The sequence below is a fragment of the Myodes glareolus genome, chromosome 7 (genome assembly GCF_982192425.1).
Source record: "Myodes glareolus chromosome 7, mMyoGla1.1, whole genome shotgun sequence".
In the NCBI taxonomy this organism is placed as follows: domain Eukaryota; kingdom Metazoa; phylum Chordata; class Mammalia; order Rodentia; family Cricetidae; genus Myodes; species Myodes glareolus.
Window position 1 is genome coordinate 58,112,856 of NC_142032.1, and position 17,334 is coordinate 58,130,189.

The following is a 17,334-nucleotide window of genomic DNA, read 5'->3' on the forward strand; positions in this document are numbered from 1 at the left end:
TGCACCCAGCTGCCTGGTCAGGGAACACAGGACACTGGGGTGGCCATGCTCTGCTGCAGGGGAGTATATAGAACCCAGCTGATAGCAGCTCCTGAAAATCCGCCCTATACACTCAGAAGGAAGCTGTTCCCTGAGCAGGAGCTTCTCCAACCCAGTCACCCACACCCTCCTTTCCTACTGATGTTAGGACAATAGCAGGTGAATAGAGCCATGTCACCATCTCCAGTCTCAGGACAAAACCACACTGACTGGCAGCAACTTTACAAGACAAAGCTTACCTGTTAACCTCAAGCAACATGTCTTCTTTTGTAGCGAACTGCTCTTCACCACTGAGGCTTTCAAAATCATTCTGGAATGCAGCCAAGTAACTGGAAATAAAATGGAGCTTAAAAAAGAATTGACTGTGTTAGGATGGATGACGGTTAAAAAAAACACTGCTAAAGCTATTACTACATACACGCCTATCACACAGGCTGCCGCTGCCTTTGTGCTGCCAGAGTGAGAACAGCAAGGCCATGGTGACTTCTGACCCTGACCCAGGGGATCCAATGCCCTCTTTTGGCCTCTGCAGGCACTGTATACACACAGAGAACAGACAGATATTCATGCTAAGAAAACACCCTTACACACAGAAATTCAAAACAAGAACTCCAGGATTCCATGCACTACAAAGTATCTACAGTGGATTTAGGGGGGGAAAGCTCTATATTACTTCAACATACACAGAGCTAATGTCTGACAGAGTCCCACATGCAGACTATCTTTTCTTCTGTTTTTTATTTATGTGGTGCTAGGATCAAATCGAGGGTTCCGCACACGCTGGTCAAGCTCCCTCCGACTAAGAGAGACATCCCCTGCATCATCTCAACAGTTCAGAAAAATGTAACTAGAAAGTAACTTGCACATTATTCTAAAGTTTTAGCACTGTCTTTGATAACCACAGTCTGCTCCTGGCTGCCATTCCCTGCTCCCAGCTATTCTGACAGTTCTGAGATCTGGGGTCATCTACTCTATGGGTCCAGTTTCTCTTCCACCAAGCCTAGGCCCAATGCTGTCAACTGTGTTCTGCTCCCCAACTCCAGAAGCTTGGCTGCCTAGTTTTGGACACATTCATCTCCAACAGCCTTAAAATGTGTCCAGACAGAGTGATGACACTTTCTGATATCTTAGCAAGCTCCCATTTGAAGGGCCAGCCCTGGAATGGAGTGTAATTTCTGAAGTCTCTTCATGGGGCTCCTGATGCTCCTTGATTGATCTGCAGCAGTGGTTTGTTCACATCTGTCTTCACAGGGAGCATTTGAGCCACCATCCTGCAGCTGTGGAATCCCAGGTGAGTTTGGCTTGTTCATTCCCTGCCCACTTTGAGGACCAAACCCCAATAAGCTTCCACCCAGGCTTCAGAGATAGGTTGAGAAATGAGAGAATCCCAGGAGCATAATTCCCACAAGAAATGATACTCCATATAACCAGCGTCCTCCTGAGGATGAGAAAGGAACCATTCACAGTGATGCTTTTCCTCCAGTTACACACCGGTTCATGAAATAAGCAGGATGCTCAGCCTAGCCCACATGCCTAGGAAGTGGGGCTTTTGGCAAACACTGGAGGAACCATAGGAGGCCTGCCACCCCTCTAACTGAACCAGGTGTTTACAGCACAGGAAGTTACCAAAAGATGGACTCAGATGTCCAGTATGCACTCCACATCAACAGAACAAAACTTAAATTATTGTCTTGTGGTGGGTGGTAGTGGTGGCACACGCCTTTTAAGCCCAGCACTCAGGAGGCAGAAGCAGGCAGATCTCTATGAATTCAAGATCAACTTGGTCTACAGAACAAGTTATAGGATAGCCAAGGCTACACAGTCCTGTTTTTTAAAACCAAACTAAAACAAAAAACTTACTACTATTATTAGGGATTGAACCCAGGGCTTCTTACACGCTACCAAATGCTTCCACTGATCTACAGCACTCCTCTTTACTATGATGCATTGCACTGCAGTGTAGCCGAGGCTCACAATTCTCTTCCCCCTGTTCCTAAGCAGCCCCAGCCAAAATGATGCTTTTAACACAAGTAAAAGGATTTTCCTAAGCCTTTTTTTGCCATAATTTAAGCAGAGCTATCATCATAGGGCTGGAATGTGACTGAGTAGTACAGAATACTCATCTGGCATGTAAAGAGGTCCCAACTTTAGTCCCTAGAAAAAAAACACTCTCCTTCCCTCTTTCTCCCTTAAATGAATATATAGACTATCTTTTAATAAATATGTTTCAGAGTTGGTGGTACATGCCTTTAATCCTAGCATTCACGAGTCAGAGGCCAGTAGATTTCTGATTTCAAGGGTAGCCTGGTCTACATAGTGAATTCACGATAGTCAGAGCTACAGTGAGACCCTGTCTCAGAAACAAAACAAAATAAATACAAGGAAAATAAAAAATGAGCATGTAACCCTAATTATGTAAAGCTAGTTCACATATAAAGCTAATTTATCAGTACAAATGAATCTCCTACCTGTTGTTTTCGGGTAGGATATTTCCGAATGTTCGCTCTGAAGAAAGGATATTTTTCATAGGTATAATCATACATCCATTCACAGAAATGATTTCCAATATCAAATCCCCTGAAAGAGAACAATGCAGGCAAGATGTGAGGCACGGTGCAGAACCTGCAGGCTGCCTGAGCAGAAAGGAAGAATCTGAACGGGGGCTGAGGAGAGGGCTCAATGCTGAAGAGCACGCGCCGCTTTTGCTGAGGACCCATGACGGATCTGATGGCCTCTCTGGTCTCCACAAGTCCTTGGCACTAGACACACACACATGATATTCATACATACACATAAATATATATATTAAAAAGCTGAATAAACCTTAAGTGGGATCTCTGGTTCCCAAGGTAGGCTTCTGGAGCAGACCAGAGAATGGCAGCTTTAATGCACAGACAATCAGATGAGCATCAGCACCATAGCGGACTGCAGACCACAGTACTACCTGAGTGCTACTGTGCACCCGAGCACAGTGCTTCCTTGGCAATCACTACTCGTGTCAGGACAACCATCTTGGCACTCCAGAGAGAGAGAGGTAAACTGCTTGTGAGTAGTTGCTCCAACTGCTTGGGCAGGTGTGTGCTGACCTGCCTCAGGGGCAAAACACCTTCCTTTCTGCTCAGTGTGCTGTTTGTGCCTATAATTGCTCTGTATCACAATAATGAAACTATACTGAAATCAGCATCTGACTGTAACACATTACCTGTAATTGTAACTGCTGTATTCAAAGTCAATGAGCATCAGCTTCTGCTTTTCAGAATTCTCTCGGCCGTCCAGCAGTAAGATATTACCTACAAAAGATTTGGATGATGAAACATTTTTTTAAACACAAGGCTCAAATCCTTGGGCAACAATTGAGAGTGATTCTGGCCCTGAATGATTTCAGTTTTGGTCCTAAAGACATACAGGGCAGACAGAGTAAAAGTTTTGTCACGATGGCCTGCTCTAAGCAGGGAGGCTCCAGGATCACTTGTTCCTAGTCCCTGTCCTGCTGGGCATGCAGCACTGTCTTTTCAAACACCTCACAGTTTGTGTTAGGTTGCATTTGGTCTCCTTACCTCAATCTCCTGGAGCCTTGGGACTGGGTTGCTGTCATCAGATGGCCAACTGGGGCCCAACTGATTTGTCCTTGCATGCTGTTCCAACCCAAGAAGACAGACAATGGCCATGATGTTTCCTCCAGCAATGAATCTAGGCAGGTGTGTGACTGCCAGCCTGGTTGTACCAGCCCATTTCCCCTAGATTCCCTACTAATGTGTTCAGCAACTCAAGAGTGGGTGAATGGGCCTGAAGTTCCATCCTTTGCTAACTCTGGCCACTCTCCCTCTCCCAGGTTTCTAATGGAGCCAGTTTCTAGGCTCTACAGAATATTCCTATTGCTTCCAAAAGCAAGAAAAACGAGAATGGGGCAGACACCCAAAATTGTACAACAAAATAAATGCAAGCTGTCATTTCTATCCTTTCTACACTTGGCCATCAGACAATTCCTCTCTAGTGATGATGGTCTGCACACCTTATCCACCCACCATCAGGCCCAGAAGGGTGTGGCTAACTTAGCACAAAGCTGGCGCTGAAATTTCTATACCCTGCTCTACCCCACTAGTGGGCAAACAATGATTAACTAATCAGAAAAGCACTTTGGCTCAAATTAATGGCTTATTGATGAGGAGTCTTCATAAGAAACTGATCTATAACTAAAAAACTAGAGGTATGATTACATAATCTCATGATCTGATGGCCAGCCTGGGCAACATGACAAGATGCTGTCTTGAAAACAAAGACTAGCTGAGTGGTGGTGGAGCACAGATTTAATTTCAGCATTTAGGAGGCAGAGTCAAGAGGATTTCTGTGAGACTACATAGTGAATTCCACGACAGTCAGAGCTACACAGAGAAATCCTGTCTCTCCCGCACACACAAAGAAAACTCAAAACCAAACCAAAACAACAACAAAACCCAGGATAAAGTCCCAGACAAGGACTGTGTTCATCTATGTCAGGGCAGATGAAACATCAGAGCAACATAGGCAGACAGTGTGGGCAAAAGGAACTGAGCAGTTGGGTGTTTTAAAAACTATTATACCAGTACAATTCTGTGAGAGCGGCATACTTCACTGCAATTTTTCAAGGGAAATGGTCTGAGTCTTTAGTTGTGTGTGTTTTATGGGAAGGTAGTTTTAGTGTGTTGCATAGAGCCCACATGATCTGGGTCTTCTGCTTTGCAGGCTAAAGTAGGAATATCTACCATAAGGAGTTACACATCAACAGGTATATGTAGCTTCATTCCAGATCTTTCGGTAATTAATACTCTACTCATTTTTTGAAAACTTGTTTTTCTTAGTATAATCCAGAGGGTTTTCTTTGGTATAAAGCTCTAGCTCAATTTTATCCTTACACTTCACTGGCTGGGTGCTCTTAATTCCAGCATGCTAGTACACTTGTACCACCATCTTGCATGGCTCATACACATACATTAGCTGTCTTTTAAGTATAACACAAGCCTTATCTTTAGCATACCATGGCAATTCTTACCTTCTTGACAGTCGTTATGACAAAATACAACCGGAGATCTAGTGTACCGCAGCAATGACCTGAAAAAAGAAAGCCTCACTGTTACCTCTCTAGTTCAGTAAGGTGCACACATACTCATGCAGTCAGCACAGAGCAGCATTCTAGCACAGTGCAGAGAGGCTGAAGGGGCTCTCTGCCGAGACACACGGACATGGGTTTCAGAATACAAGTGTGTGCTGTGCACACTGCTCATGCTATCCTAGCACACACCGCTGTTTCACATGAGCCTGCTCCCTGACTTAGAGCAGATGGAGAGTGGTTTCCCTCATGCATGTATCAGAACTAGACAATTGCTTTCTGTTCAAATAAAGTCAGAGCTCTTTAAAGGCCTAGGTACCATTTCCACCTGGCATAGCACACAAGTCTGCACCAAGACTCACCAAGAAGACAGACACAAGAGTTTCCTTTCAGAAACCAATCTCAAGGTCTTTTTTTTTTTTCTTTCCTTTCTTTTTTTTCTTCTTCTGAGACAGGGTTTCTCTGTGTAGCCCTGGTTGTCCAGGAACTGGCTCTGCAGGCCAGGCTGACCTTGAACTCACAGAGATCCGCCTCCCTGTCTCCTGAGAGCTGGAATTAAAGGTGTATGCCACCACTGCCCCAGCTGAAATCTCAAAATTAATGTCTCCCAGGGTCTAGATTTAGTTTCCTATATCTCTGGCCTACTACCTTCAACCATCATTCCTGCCCTAGGCAAATCCTCACTTGGCAATCTACATTAAGGGCTAATGGCTCAATGAAATAAAATAAAATCTTAAAAAGACTCATCCCCCCAAAGCCAGGTGAGGCAGTGCACACCTTTAATCGCAGCAGGGAGGCAAAAGCAGGTCAGTCTGAGTTGACACCAGCCTGGTCTACAGAGTGAATTCCAGGATGACCAAGCTACACAGAGAAACCCTGTCTGGAGTGGGGGTGGGAGTGAAGGGGGAGAATTCCAATTCACCAGGACTTACTCCCAAGAGAATATTTACTCTGTAGGTGAGGAGCTTACCAACCCAGGGCAGGGGACAGAAGGCTATACTCACCTCAGGTTTTCAAGCTCCAGAGGCAGATTGTAAGCAAGGATCTTGTGCAGTTGTTGAGCTTTGGCCTCCCCACTAAATTTGAGTCTTAGCACCTGATTCAGGTATCTGTCATAGGGAAGACAAAGACCAGAGTTAGGCTCAGCAGGTGCATCCTCAGGCCCCACTCACATACCCAACTCCTGTCAGTCCCAGTCCCAAGGAAGCCTTGTGGTCTCCAAGAAAGAGGGAGGAGAGATTAGACCTACAGTTCTTAGGGAAGCTGGCTCTCCACCCTCTCCACCCACCCACAGCAATTTTGCAAAGAAGTCTTCTTTCTTGGTCCAGGAATTGATTGATTCATGCAAGAAAGACTATCATGAGACACACATTGCAAGTGATGGCATGCACACCAATGATCCAAAGGGGCCTCTGACCACCCTGGCAGATGAAGGGAAGTACCCACTTCTGCTTACTGCCAAAGTCACCAGGGTAAAAGAGACCAAATAATCTGAACACTCACTTCTCCATTGTTCCAAAAAGCCATTTTGGTTCCTTATTGAATGGCATTTTCATTCCATGAAATGTGGCCATTTTCTCAGCTATTTCTGCAGAAATATCTGGTAAATGTAATTCTTCAGTGTCCAATCGCCGACTCTGGAACAGAAAAGGGGGTTCAGGTACTGACATTTATCAATGCCATCTAACAATTGTATTGAGACCACACCACATTAAAACCAAAAACCAATAAATTATTCAAGCCTCAACCAGCGCACAAAATTTTCTTAAGAATGGGCATGCAGGGCTCGAGAGATGGCTCAGAGGTTAAGAGCATTGCCTGTTCTTCCAAAGGTCCTGAGTTCAATTTCCAGCAACCACATGGTGGCTCATAACCATCTATAATGAGGTCTGGTGCCCTCTTCTGGCCTGCAGGCATACACACAGACAGAATATTGCATATATAATAAATAAATAAATAAATAAATAAATAAATAAATAAATAAATATTTAAAAAAAAAAAAGAATGGGCATGCAGTCAGGCATGGTGATATATGCTTTTAATCTCAGTAACTCATGAGCTAATGGCAGACAGATATGTGAGTTCAAGGCCAGTCTGACAGTGAGACCCTGTCCTCCAAAAAAAGAAAGACAACATCCATGACACGTCTATAGAGAGAAGCAGGTCTACCTTGTTAAGAACTGGAGGAAGTACCTCCTTCAGTGAACTAGAAACACCATTCCTGTGACTTGTGACTGCATCTCTACAGCTACAGCTGGTGTCCTCACTTGTCAAAACTGACAGCCTATCTTCAGTAGATTCCAGTATTCCATCAGCTGAATATCCTATAGAGGGCTGCCAACTGCTCCTGCTGTGTCCTTAGCACCAGGGTTGACATGGAGCAGGCACGTGCTACACTAGGTGGACATGAAGGTCAAATCTTACCCTGTAGATACTATGCTGTCGCTGACATAACCTGAGGCCTGGCTCATCCTGACAGCCTTTCCACAGGTGTTCAAGGAATTCTATGGTCTAGGAAATCCTTTGACTTTTCCACACAAGCTGGATCCCTGCAGGACTCAAGGTGGCGTCTTCCTGAAGCTACAAAGCAGCAGGCCTATGGCAGGAGTGCTGCCCAGTAAGAGAAATCTTGCTCAAATTCTTGCTTCAAAGACATGAGCTAGGTGTGTGATTTCATTCCTCAGTGTCTTGTTTCCTGAGTAGAAATAACTCAACTCTCTCAAGAGTTGCTTTCAGGGTGAAGGAGATTCTACCAAATCCAGTGGAAAACTCAACAGTTAAGGTATTTGACACCTAGCACTGTGACCCTTGTCTTCACAGAACTTACTCTGAACTAGATAGGAATTATTTTTTGTTTTGTTTTATTTTCTTTTTCAAGACAGGGTTTCTCTGTGGCTTTGGAACCTGTCCTGGAACTAGCTCTGTAGACCAGGCTGGCCTAGAACTCACAGAGATCCGCCTGTCTCTGCCTCCCGGGCGCTGGAATTAAAGGCGTGCGCCACCACCGTCCGGCGGAATTATTTTTTTGTTTTTGTTTCTCAAGACAATGTTTCTCGGTCCTGGAACTCACTCTGTAGACTAGGCTAGTCTCAAACTCAGAAGTCTAGCTGTCTCTGCCTCCTAAGTGCTGGGATTAAAGGCGTGTTCCACCACCACCACCTAGCTCAGATGGGAATCTTTAGTTGATTCTCCAAATGGAGGGTGACTGGGCCATGGATCAGTTTGAATAATCATGTAAGTCAGTTCAAAGGGCCACATGTTTGTGTGTGGTGCCCAAAGAGTCAGAAGAGACTGCTGGATCCCCTGGAACTGAAGCTACAGAATTTAGTTGTTAGCCATCATATGTGTGCTGGGAATTAAATTGGGGTCCTCTGGAGGAGCAGTTGGTGATCTTAACTGCTGGGCCATCTCTCCAGTCTCTCACACATAATTTTAACCTGTATAACTATGTCTATATATTAAAGAAAGGTTACTATATATTCTTTTTTAAAAAAATATTTATTATGTATACAATATTCTGCAGGCCAGAAAAAGGCACCTCATTACAGATGGTTGTGAGCCACCATGTGGTTGCCGGGAATTGAACTCAGGACCTTTGGGAGAGCAGAGAATGCTCTTAATCACTGAGCCATCTCTCCAGCCCCACTATAGATTCTTTAAATGCTAAGCATGCTAGGCAATCATTCTACTATCTCAGCTACAGTCAACACATTTCCTTGACTTTACTTATGACCCAGTTTATTTACACAGATCACATTAAATTCCTTTTAAGACTTTATTTGCTTTATTTTCTGTGACTTTTATCTGCATGCGTATCTGTGCACATGTGCATAATCTGGTACCCACAGAGGTCAAAAGGTGTTGAATCCTCTGGAGCTGGAGTTACAGATGGTTATGAGTCAGTACCGAGAACCGAACACAGATCCTCAGAAAAGCAAAAAGGCTCATGGCTTCTGAGCTACCTCCCAATTATTATTCCTCACATTTATAAATATCACATTTACTATTTCAAATGACAGGATTTCAGACTTTTACTGCTAGGAGGAACAGAGTTCACTTCTCGCCTGTGGTTTACATAATCTTACCGGGATAAACTGCTCCAGTCGGCCTTGGGGAAAGATGCCATAGAGTTTTGGCCCAAGTGACCTCTCAGCAAGAATGGCAAACATAACACTCTCCAGAACCATCGCTTCAGCCCCCTGCAACAGATGTGAACAGAGCAGGGGTTAGTATTTTCAAGGCAGGAAGTGCTTTTTCAGGAGCAAGTTCCTCCAAGCCTCTAGGCCACTCTTTAGCATGGACAATGATCTCTCTCTCTCTCTCTCTCTCTCACACACACACACACACTCACACACATCACTCACTCTCTCAACCTGTACAGGATCTAGCTCACAGCATTATACTATATAGTTATTTAAAATTCAATTTAGGTCACTAGTTCCAAAAATACAATTTTCCCTCCAAGTAAAGTTAAGAAGAAAAAGTTTTATAGCCCAATAGTATATATTAATACTTTGCAAAAAATACTTGAAGACAAATAAAAAGTTTGATGTTCTACTAAAAAAAATTGTGCTAACACTTTTTGTTTGCTTTATTTGAGACAAAAATCTCAGCCCAGGCTGGCCATGAACTACTTATGGAGCAGATGATTCTCCTGCCTCTGCTGGGACTACAGGCATGTGCCACCATGCTCATTTTGTTTGATACAGGGACCCAACCCAGGATTTCTTACATACTATGTTAGAACTCGACCAAATGTTCCCAGCCCTAACCTGTACATAGTCCTATATGCCTGTGGTTATTCCTATACTGTTACCATGTGAACTATACCTTCAGAAGACAGTGGGTTATCTGCTAATAGAGGTCCCTTCTCATGTCAAACAATGCTTCCCAAAACAAGTCACTGGGTTAAGGGTCACTTTTATTAAGGGCTTTTACTGTGTCCATCTATTTTACAATCTAATTGTTTGAATCTCACTCTTGGCCTCTCAGAGACACCACCATCCATTCTGGTGAAGATGACTTGATTCTCCATTGAGAGCCTAGTGTGTTTGAATGCTCCAAAGGTCTCCTGCCTAGTCTGTGGGTTCCAGGTTTTGAGTTTCAATTCTTGCCTCTGCTAAATTCTCCATAAACTGCTATGCATTTTAGATTCATTTACTTTGTGTGTATCAGTGTTTCTCTGCATAAATATACGTGTACAATGTGCATAGCCTGCTGCCTGAGGATGTCAGAGGCACTGGATCCCTTGGAAGTGAAATTTTGAATGGCTGTAAGCCATCGAAGAGATACTAGGAACTGAACCTGGGTACTCTGCACAAGAAACAAATGATCTTAACCACCTTATCCCTCCTCCCATTTCCTATCTTTAGTCCTCATAACTATAGGCTCTAAAAAAAAAGGATGGGCTCAAAACCCATCCTTTTTTTCCAGGTCACATTCATTCCTCAGTCATTCCCCAAACAGCAAATTAGTGCATGTAACTGTCAATCTGTTAGAGTGACGAGGTGAAAAAGCCCTTGACACTCACAGGTAACACTACCCATTTATTGTCCTAGGTAGTAGCTCAGATCCCATTAAAATTTCTAAAACTTTATTGTCTATACACAGGCACTTACATGTCATGGAGCTGGTTCTCTCCCACTACCTAATGGGGTCTGGAGCTCAAACTCAGGTGGCCAGACCTGTGTGCCAGCGCCTCTACCCACTGAGGATTTCACTTGACCCCAATACCATACCAATAGATGTATCGCTTGTTCTAAAAACAACTCTTCCCCTTCTTTCCAGCTTTCAGGTGATTTTGATCACCCTTTGTTAAGAAATGTCCTGTGGGGGAATGATCCCAAAAAACATGCTTATGGCATTCACATGAGGGCTGGGGATTTAACTCAGTGGTGGAACACTTGCCTACCGAGTACAAGGTTCTAGGTCTGCTCCTCAACTCCAAAGGTTTAAAAAAAAAAAGACAAAAATTGACCTCAGAAACTGAGGACAAGCTCATTAGGCATGGTAGAATGCTATAGCTAATAACACAAAAGAAAAAAAAAGTACAAAAAGTCATAAGGTCACTTTCCTGGTGTGTGGACAAATGCTTGTTTCTAATCCCCCACAATTAGAGTTTAACTATAATCTTATATAATCCCTATATTAGGCTAATTATACCTTTCAAGGTTCAATCCATATTTACTAATTGCAAGTGTGTGTATTTGACAATATACATATATTAAGTCGATCAGACTAAGTTAAGGGATTAGGTATCACATGGATTTATATCTTTTTTGATAACATCAAATACCTCTGTTTAGCAGATGAAATGTTTTCATTGTTCATCTGACCCTCTTAACACATTGGCTTAGGAGGCATAGTCACTGCAGCCCTGTCTGACCTGAAGCCCGATACTGCAGAGACTCTCAGGGGAGCTCAAGCGAAGGCCCTCAAGGTGTCCTCTGCTGTAGTCCTCTCCCCTGTGGGCTGGGAGCAGTCTCCTCGGCGCCTCTTACAGTGGAAACTGCAAAAGCAAGCAAAGCCTGACCATAACTGAACACGAGGATCCTGGGGTCAGTTCTAGAGCAGGCAATCTACCAGGTATAGCTCCTTGTAGCTATATGCCATCTGTAGAACTCTCCCCCAACACCTCCAGTTTCTAACTTCCAATCTAATCTTCTTTGTCTAAAAATCCAGAATTTTGTTATGATTAAAATGTGTTTCTCAACTCTTCACACTGCAGAGTGACTGAAATGATCACGAGGGTTTAACTGTGTAACACATATATCCAATCCTGCTTCTTCCTCAAGTTTCAAGTGTTACTTTTATACTTTTTTCTTGAGAAAGTCTTATGTAGCACAGACTGATCTTGAACTGGTTACAGCTAACCTGAACTTCTGATCTTCCTTCCTCTATTTCCTTCATTAAAATTCCTGGGATTAAAAGTGTGAACCACCATGCCCAGTTTATGCAATGGGCTTGCAGACAGAATCCAGGGCTTTGTACACGCTGGACAAGCACTCTGCCTTTTAATTGAGAGAGAATGAGACTATGTGAGCTTGCACATGTGGCTGCCCACATACCACAGTATGGAGATCAGAAGACAACTTCTAGCAGCTGGTTCTCTCTTTCCGCGGGGCACCGAAGACTGAACTTAGTGGCAAGTGGTAAGTTACCTTTACCAAGTCATTTTGCCAGTCTTTCCTGTTTGGTTTATAAAACAAAATCTTTCCACGATAGTTCAAGGTACTCTTTATTTTTTTTAATTAAAAAAAATTTAATTTCTTGCTAGGCGAGAGCACAAATGCAGCCCCCCACTACCACAAATTATGCAGTCGAGTTTCACGCATTTGGGGAAATCGCAGGGGTCAGCACATCTGGAGTGCAATGGATAAGCCTGACCCTGGGAAAACCACCTTCATGATCATGGTATCTCCCCTGCCAGGTGAAGTGGTTTTTTTGTTTTGTTTTGTTTTGTTTTTAGGATTAATTTATTATGTATAGTGTTCTGTCTGCATGTGTGCCTAAACGCCAGAAGAGGGCACCAGATCTCATTACAGATGGTTGTGAACCACCATGTGGTTGCTGGGAATTGAATTCAGGATCAGGTTACTCTTAAACTCCCAATCCTCCTACATCAGCTTCCCCAGTGCTGGACTACAGGCAGCACCACAATACCTGGTCTCATAATCAGATTTAAAGTTCAGTGAGTTCAGCACTGCTGATGTGTGTAACAGCACTGTTGCTGGGACCTGGATTAAAAGTCTGTCTAGATTCCTGTGGAGGCCATCAGCCTAAACACAGACATGGTGCCAAGATAGAGCTATAAGCACTTCTAAGCCACCTATGTCTCCCTGATGGCTACCTGAAGCAAGTGAGCAGCAGGCAGAACCAGGGCTTGATCCACAGCCCACCCCTCCACACCACTATCTGGTGTGTTACTAACCATAGGCTAGTGTTACTTTTTGGAGAAATCAATACCTTAACAATTTACTTTGTTTTTTTAGAAAAAAAAAATCTTTCTTTCACTCATTCAAACACCACTGTGGCCAGGCAGTGGTGGCACGTTTTTAATCTCAGCACTCTGGAGGCAGTGGCAGGAGGATCTCTGAGAGTTCAAGGCCAGCCTGGTCTACAAAGTGGATGCCAGGATAGCCAGAACTGTTACACAGAGAAACCTTGTCTTGAAAAACCATACACAAAACAAAACAAACAACAACAAAAACAGAAAATATTTGGTACATATCTAGTGCTAAATATCAGGAAACCAAAGAATAAGCCTCACCAGGCCCCATCTGTACAAAATTCACATAGAGAAATAGGAAATGACTAAAGTCAAGGCTATGATGGGACAGAAGGCTGGAAAGACAGGTTATCAAAGGGCAGGGATTTCCAAAGAGACAACACTGACCCAGGACCCGAGAGTGCAGGGTACAAATGAGCTATGGCTGTCTTGATGGAGGAAGTCTGGAGCAGTGAAGGAAGGGTGAGGTAGGGTGGCTGCAGCTAGACTAGGGTGATCAGGGCAGGCAGGACCATGCTAAGCAACATGCCCTGAAAGCTCACACTGAGCAAACGCCCAGAGCAAAGGAAGAAGCGGCCTGTTTCTGAGAGCTCCCCCACTACAGCAATGGCCTTGTGGTGAGTAGCAACACTGTAAAAAGCTGTGTTAATGACACAAGGCTGTTGCACAGCAGCTGAGCTTACCTACAAAAGACTGCACAGGACCCAAGCCAGTCAACATTCCAGCACAGGGGGAGGGACATACAAGATCACTCTCAGCTGAGGGGTTGTTAGTAGTTATGGCAGTTAATGGTTCCTGAGGAAGGGAGCGTCAGTTTTCTCCAAGTATGCAGCCCTGCCTGGTTACCCATATTCTAATGGATGGCCCACATCCAAGTACTAAGTGGACTCAAGAGGGGACAAGAAGGTGGGAAGAGGACATGGGTGGGGTCAGGAAGACTGGAAGGGGAGTAAGGGATTAACAAGATTAAGATACATTTACATTATACAGGGAATGGAGAAACTCTGAGGATAAGAGAGGTTAAGAGCACTAGTTGCTCTTGTAAAAGACCTTGGTTTGATTCCCAACACCCACATGATGGCTCACAATCATATTTAACTCTAGTTCCAGGACATTCAACACCTTCTTTTGACCTCTGAGGGCACCAAGCACACACAAGGGGCACATGCACATACATATGAAAGCAAATCACCCACAGACATAAATTTAAAAATTTTTTAAAGATACATCATGAAATTATAAAGGATTGAAAAATATTTTTTTAAATTAGCATTACAGGAAAGAGAGGTAGGCTAATCTCTATAAGTTCCAGGACAGCCAGAGCTGTTGTTACAGAGAAACTCAGTCTCAAAAAACCACCCCCCAATAGCTTTTACCCAGCAACACACATAAGCAAGCATTATACCCATCAATACTACAACTGTACAATGTTTATATATATATATATCATCTTATTTAAAAAGCAAGCAAGCTGGGTGCAGTATGCACACCCTAGTCCTCTGCTAGACTAAGAGTCTAGACAACACACCAAAACTTTGTCTTCTAAAAAGTCCAAAGAAACAAAAGCTCTAACATTTCACATTACCTACCACTTGCAAACAACTGATTCAAATCTGGGCAGTGGAAGGAAAAAATGGAAAAGAGGAGGTAAATGGCTGCCTTTGTGGAAGAAGCTATAGATGCTCCTGAGGGTCAAACAGGAGGAAAGCAAATGGCCGGAGGAATTCACAATGTAGCTGCTGCTGCTGGAAACAAGAGCTTCAGGGAAATAATGGGGACAAGTATTAGATAGGAAAGGGTGAACAAAAAAAGAGAAAAACACCTAGACGGGAAGGTGGAAACAAATTTAGATTTTCATTATATCTATAAAATTTCACTTCTGCAGTGGAGAACCTGTCCAGTAAATCGCCTGCCATGCGTTGTCCCCAGAACTCATATGAAAACGCTGGGAATGGTGGTGTACACTTGCATCACAATGTCAGGCAAGCATTCTACTACTAGGCTGTAGCCCCAGCTTGCTTTTTCCTTTAAAATTTTATTTACTTATTAATATGTAGGTATTGTGTCTCTGTGTAGGCCTGCATATGTCTGCACATTGCTTGAAGAGACCAGTAAAGGGTGTCAGATCCTCCGGAACTGGAGTTACAGCTAGCTGTGAGCTACCACGTGGGGGATGGGAACCAAACTTAGGCCCTCCATAGAGTAGTCAGTGCTCTTGACCTCCGAGCAGTTCTTCCAGCCTGCTTTTCACCTTTTATTGTGAAGGAGGTTCTCACTAAATTGCCCACGTTGGCCCTGAACTTTCTCTGTAGGCCAACTTGTGATTCTCCTGCCTCAGCCTTCCAAGTAGCTAAGACTGCAGGTCCATCTGCTGTTGACTGAAATGGGGTCTATGTAAGCCTGGCCTTGAGCTCATGCTCTCCTGCTAGACCCCTCAGGTGCTAGTGCTGCAGTCAGATGCCATTGGGGACAGGAAGGTCCTCAATTCAAACTTTAAGCACAAACAAACTGAGACATGGGAAGTTTTAGGATTTTTAGATGAGATCTTACTACACAGCCCAAGTTGCCATCAAACTTCCAGTGGCTTCAGCCTCCAAGTATTGAAATTACAAAAACAAATGTTTCAAAACAAACAAAAACCCTTGTCAATCTTAAGACTTATTCAAAGACTAAAATAAAAAATTCATTTTTAAAAGAAAAATAGAAATTTTATCAGGAACGGAGCAGAGATTGCACTGAGAGGGAAGGACATCGGCAAGAACGCCTGGCTCCCGGGAGAAGGAGTGGAGAATGGTGACAGTAGGCTGAAAGAAGAAAGAGAGGACGTGCTGAATACAAGGGAAAGATTGCCTCCACAGGGGCAGCCGGTGAGGGAAAGAGCACAAAAAAATGGGCTTGGAGTAGAAGATGTCAGCTAAGAGATAAGCAGCTGAAGAGCCAGCTTCAGACTGCGTGCCTAGGGTGGGGGACAGCAAAGCTGGAAGAGAAAACAGACATCTGAAACAGACCTTAGAATCCAGACGCAAACCTAAGGGTGAAGCTCAGCAGGCTGCCATACAGCAAGCACTGGTGAGGTGGAGTACCAGCTTTCCCAACTGTGTGATTCTCCAGAGCTCAACAGCCCAGGGGTTGTGGGCGCAGTACAATGGAAGCAGGCACTGAGGTGGCTGGGTTCAGCATGGCAGTTGTTAAAGAGACAAGTAAAGAAGAACTGAGGCTCTGTAGAGGAGAAGGCCTTAGAAGCATAGTTGGTCATCAGAAGGAGGGCTGACGGAATGAGAAGATAGCAATTTCTGGACTGCGGATCTCCAAGAAGTCAAAGCAAGCTGGGAGGTTAGCAGAGGTAAACTGCTAAAGTCCTGCATGACAAAGAGGGAGCCTGCCAGCTTCTGGAGACAGTCAGGGCACACGTACTAGAGAAGACAGCAGAAGGAAAGACTGAAAAAGTTCAAGAGGGATGCAGTGGAGAACAGAGTATCTAGGCCACAGAATGACGAAAGGCGAAGGAGTGGACTCCAACAGATTGTTGTAGAACCTTGACATAATGAAGGCAAGAAGCAGACAAACCAGAGACCAGGGTGAAGGGGGGGGGGGGAAGCATGTGAGCTTTAGAGAGCTGGGGTCTCTATTGGCAAATGTTTGGATGCAAGATGAAAGAAGCAGGTAGAGCAGCCCCAACTGTGAGTGGCGGATAGAAAACATCCTCCTCTACAGAGGAAGTGAGGGAAGATCTTGTGGGACCTGGAGCAATTATCAGAAGAGGACAATTATTTTTGCCTTTATGTATACATGTGTTTCTATGTGTGTGCACATGTGGAGATCAGAGGACAATTTATAGAAGTTGGTTCTCTCCTTTTACCATGTGGGTTCTGGGGATAAAACATAGGTGGCCAGATTTTACAAGAACATTTATCTGCTGAGTCATATCACCAAGGAGATGAGATGTTAAAAGGACTCAATGAGGACTAGAAATTAACTCTTCCATACTATGTGCACACCAACCCCAAAAATCACAGGTAAAGTCAGATTGTCTGTGGATCAGGTCCTGAGAAGCAAGGGGAGGGACAGCTGTGATTCTTCTGAGGATGGCATCTGAAACCCAAGGGAGGACTGAACAAATACGTGGTGCCAGCGGGTAAAGCAGTGTACTGCTGGGATGGGGGGGTATACCACTGGGCTGCTACTGCAGCTTCAATGTAAC

General features: G+C 44.0%; 1 protein-coding gene and 1 non-coding gene across 4 annotated transcripts in view; both read right to left on the bottom strand.

Annotated features, from left to right (window-relative positions):
• The window catches only part of Chka (choline kinase alpha), a 48,883-nt gene that overhangs the window by 1,958 nt on the left and 29,591 nt on the right, over nucleotides 1-17,334 (bottom strand). For all 3 annotated transcript variants that reach the window (XM_085693474.2, XM_085693472.2, XM_085693473.2), the window contains 7 exons: nucleotides 9,211-9,324; nucleotides 6,629-6,762; nucleotides 6,130-6,234; nucleotides 5,069-5,127; nucleotides 3,242-3,329; nucleotides 2,508-2,616; nucleotides 279-385 (listed from right to left, as the gene is read on the bottom strand). In XM_085693474.2, the coding sequence (XP_085549600.1) occupies nucleotides 279-385; nucleotides 2,508-2,616; nucleotides 3,242-3,329; nucleotides 5,069-5,127; nucleotides 6,130-6,234; nucleotides 6,629-6,762; nucleotides 9,211-9,324 (716 nt within the window). The remainder of the gene's footprint in view (nucleotides 1-278; nucleotides 386-2,507; nucleotides 2,617-3,241; nucleotides 3,330-5,068; nucleotides 5,128-6,129; nucleotides 6,235-6,628; nucleotides 6,763-9,210; nucleotides 9,325-17,334) is intronic.
• LOC125416017 (U1 spliceosomal RNA) lies at nucleotides 12,399-12,563 on the bottom strand. Its single transcript, XR_007236744.3, has one exon. It is a non-coding gene; the product is annotated as a U1 spliceosomal RNA (small nuclear RNA).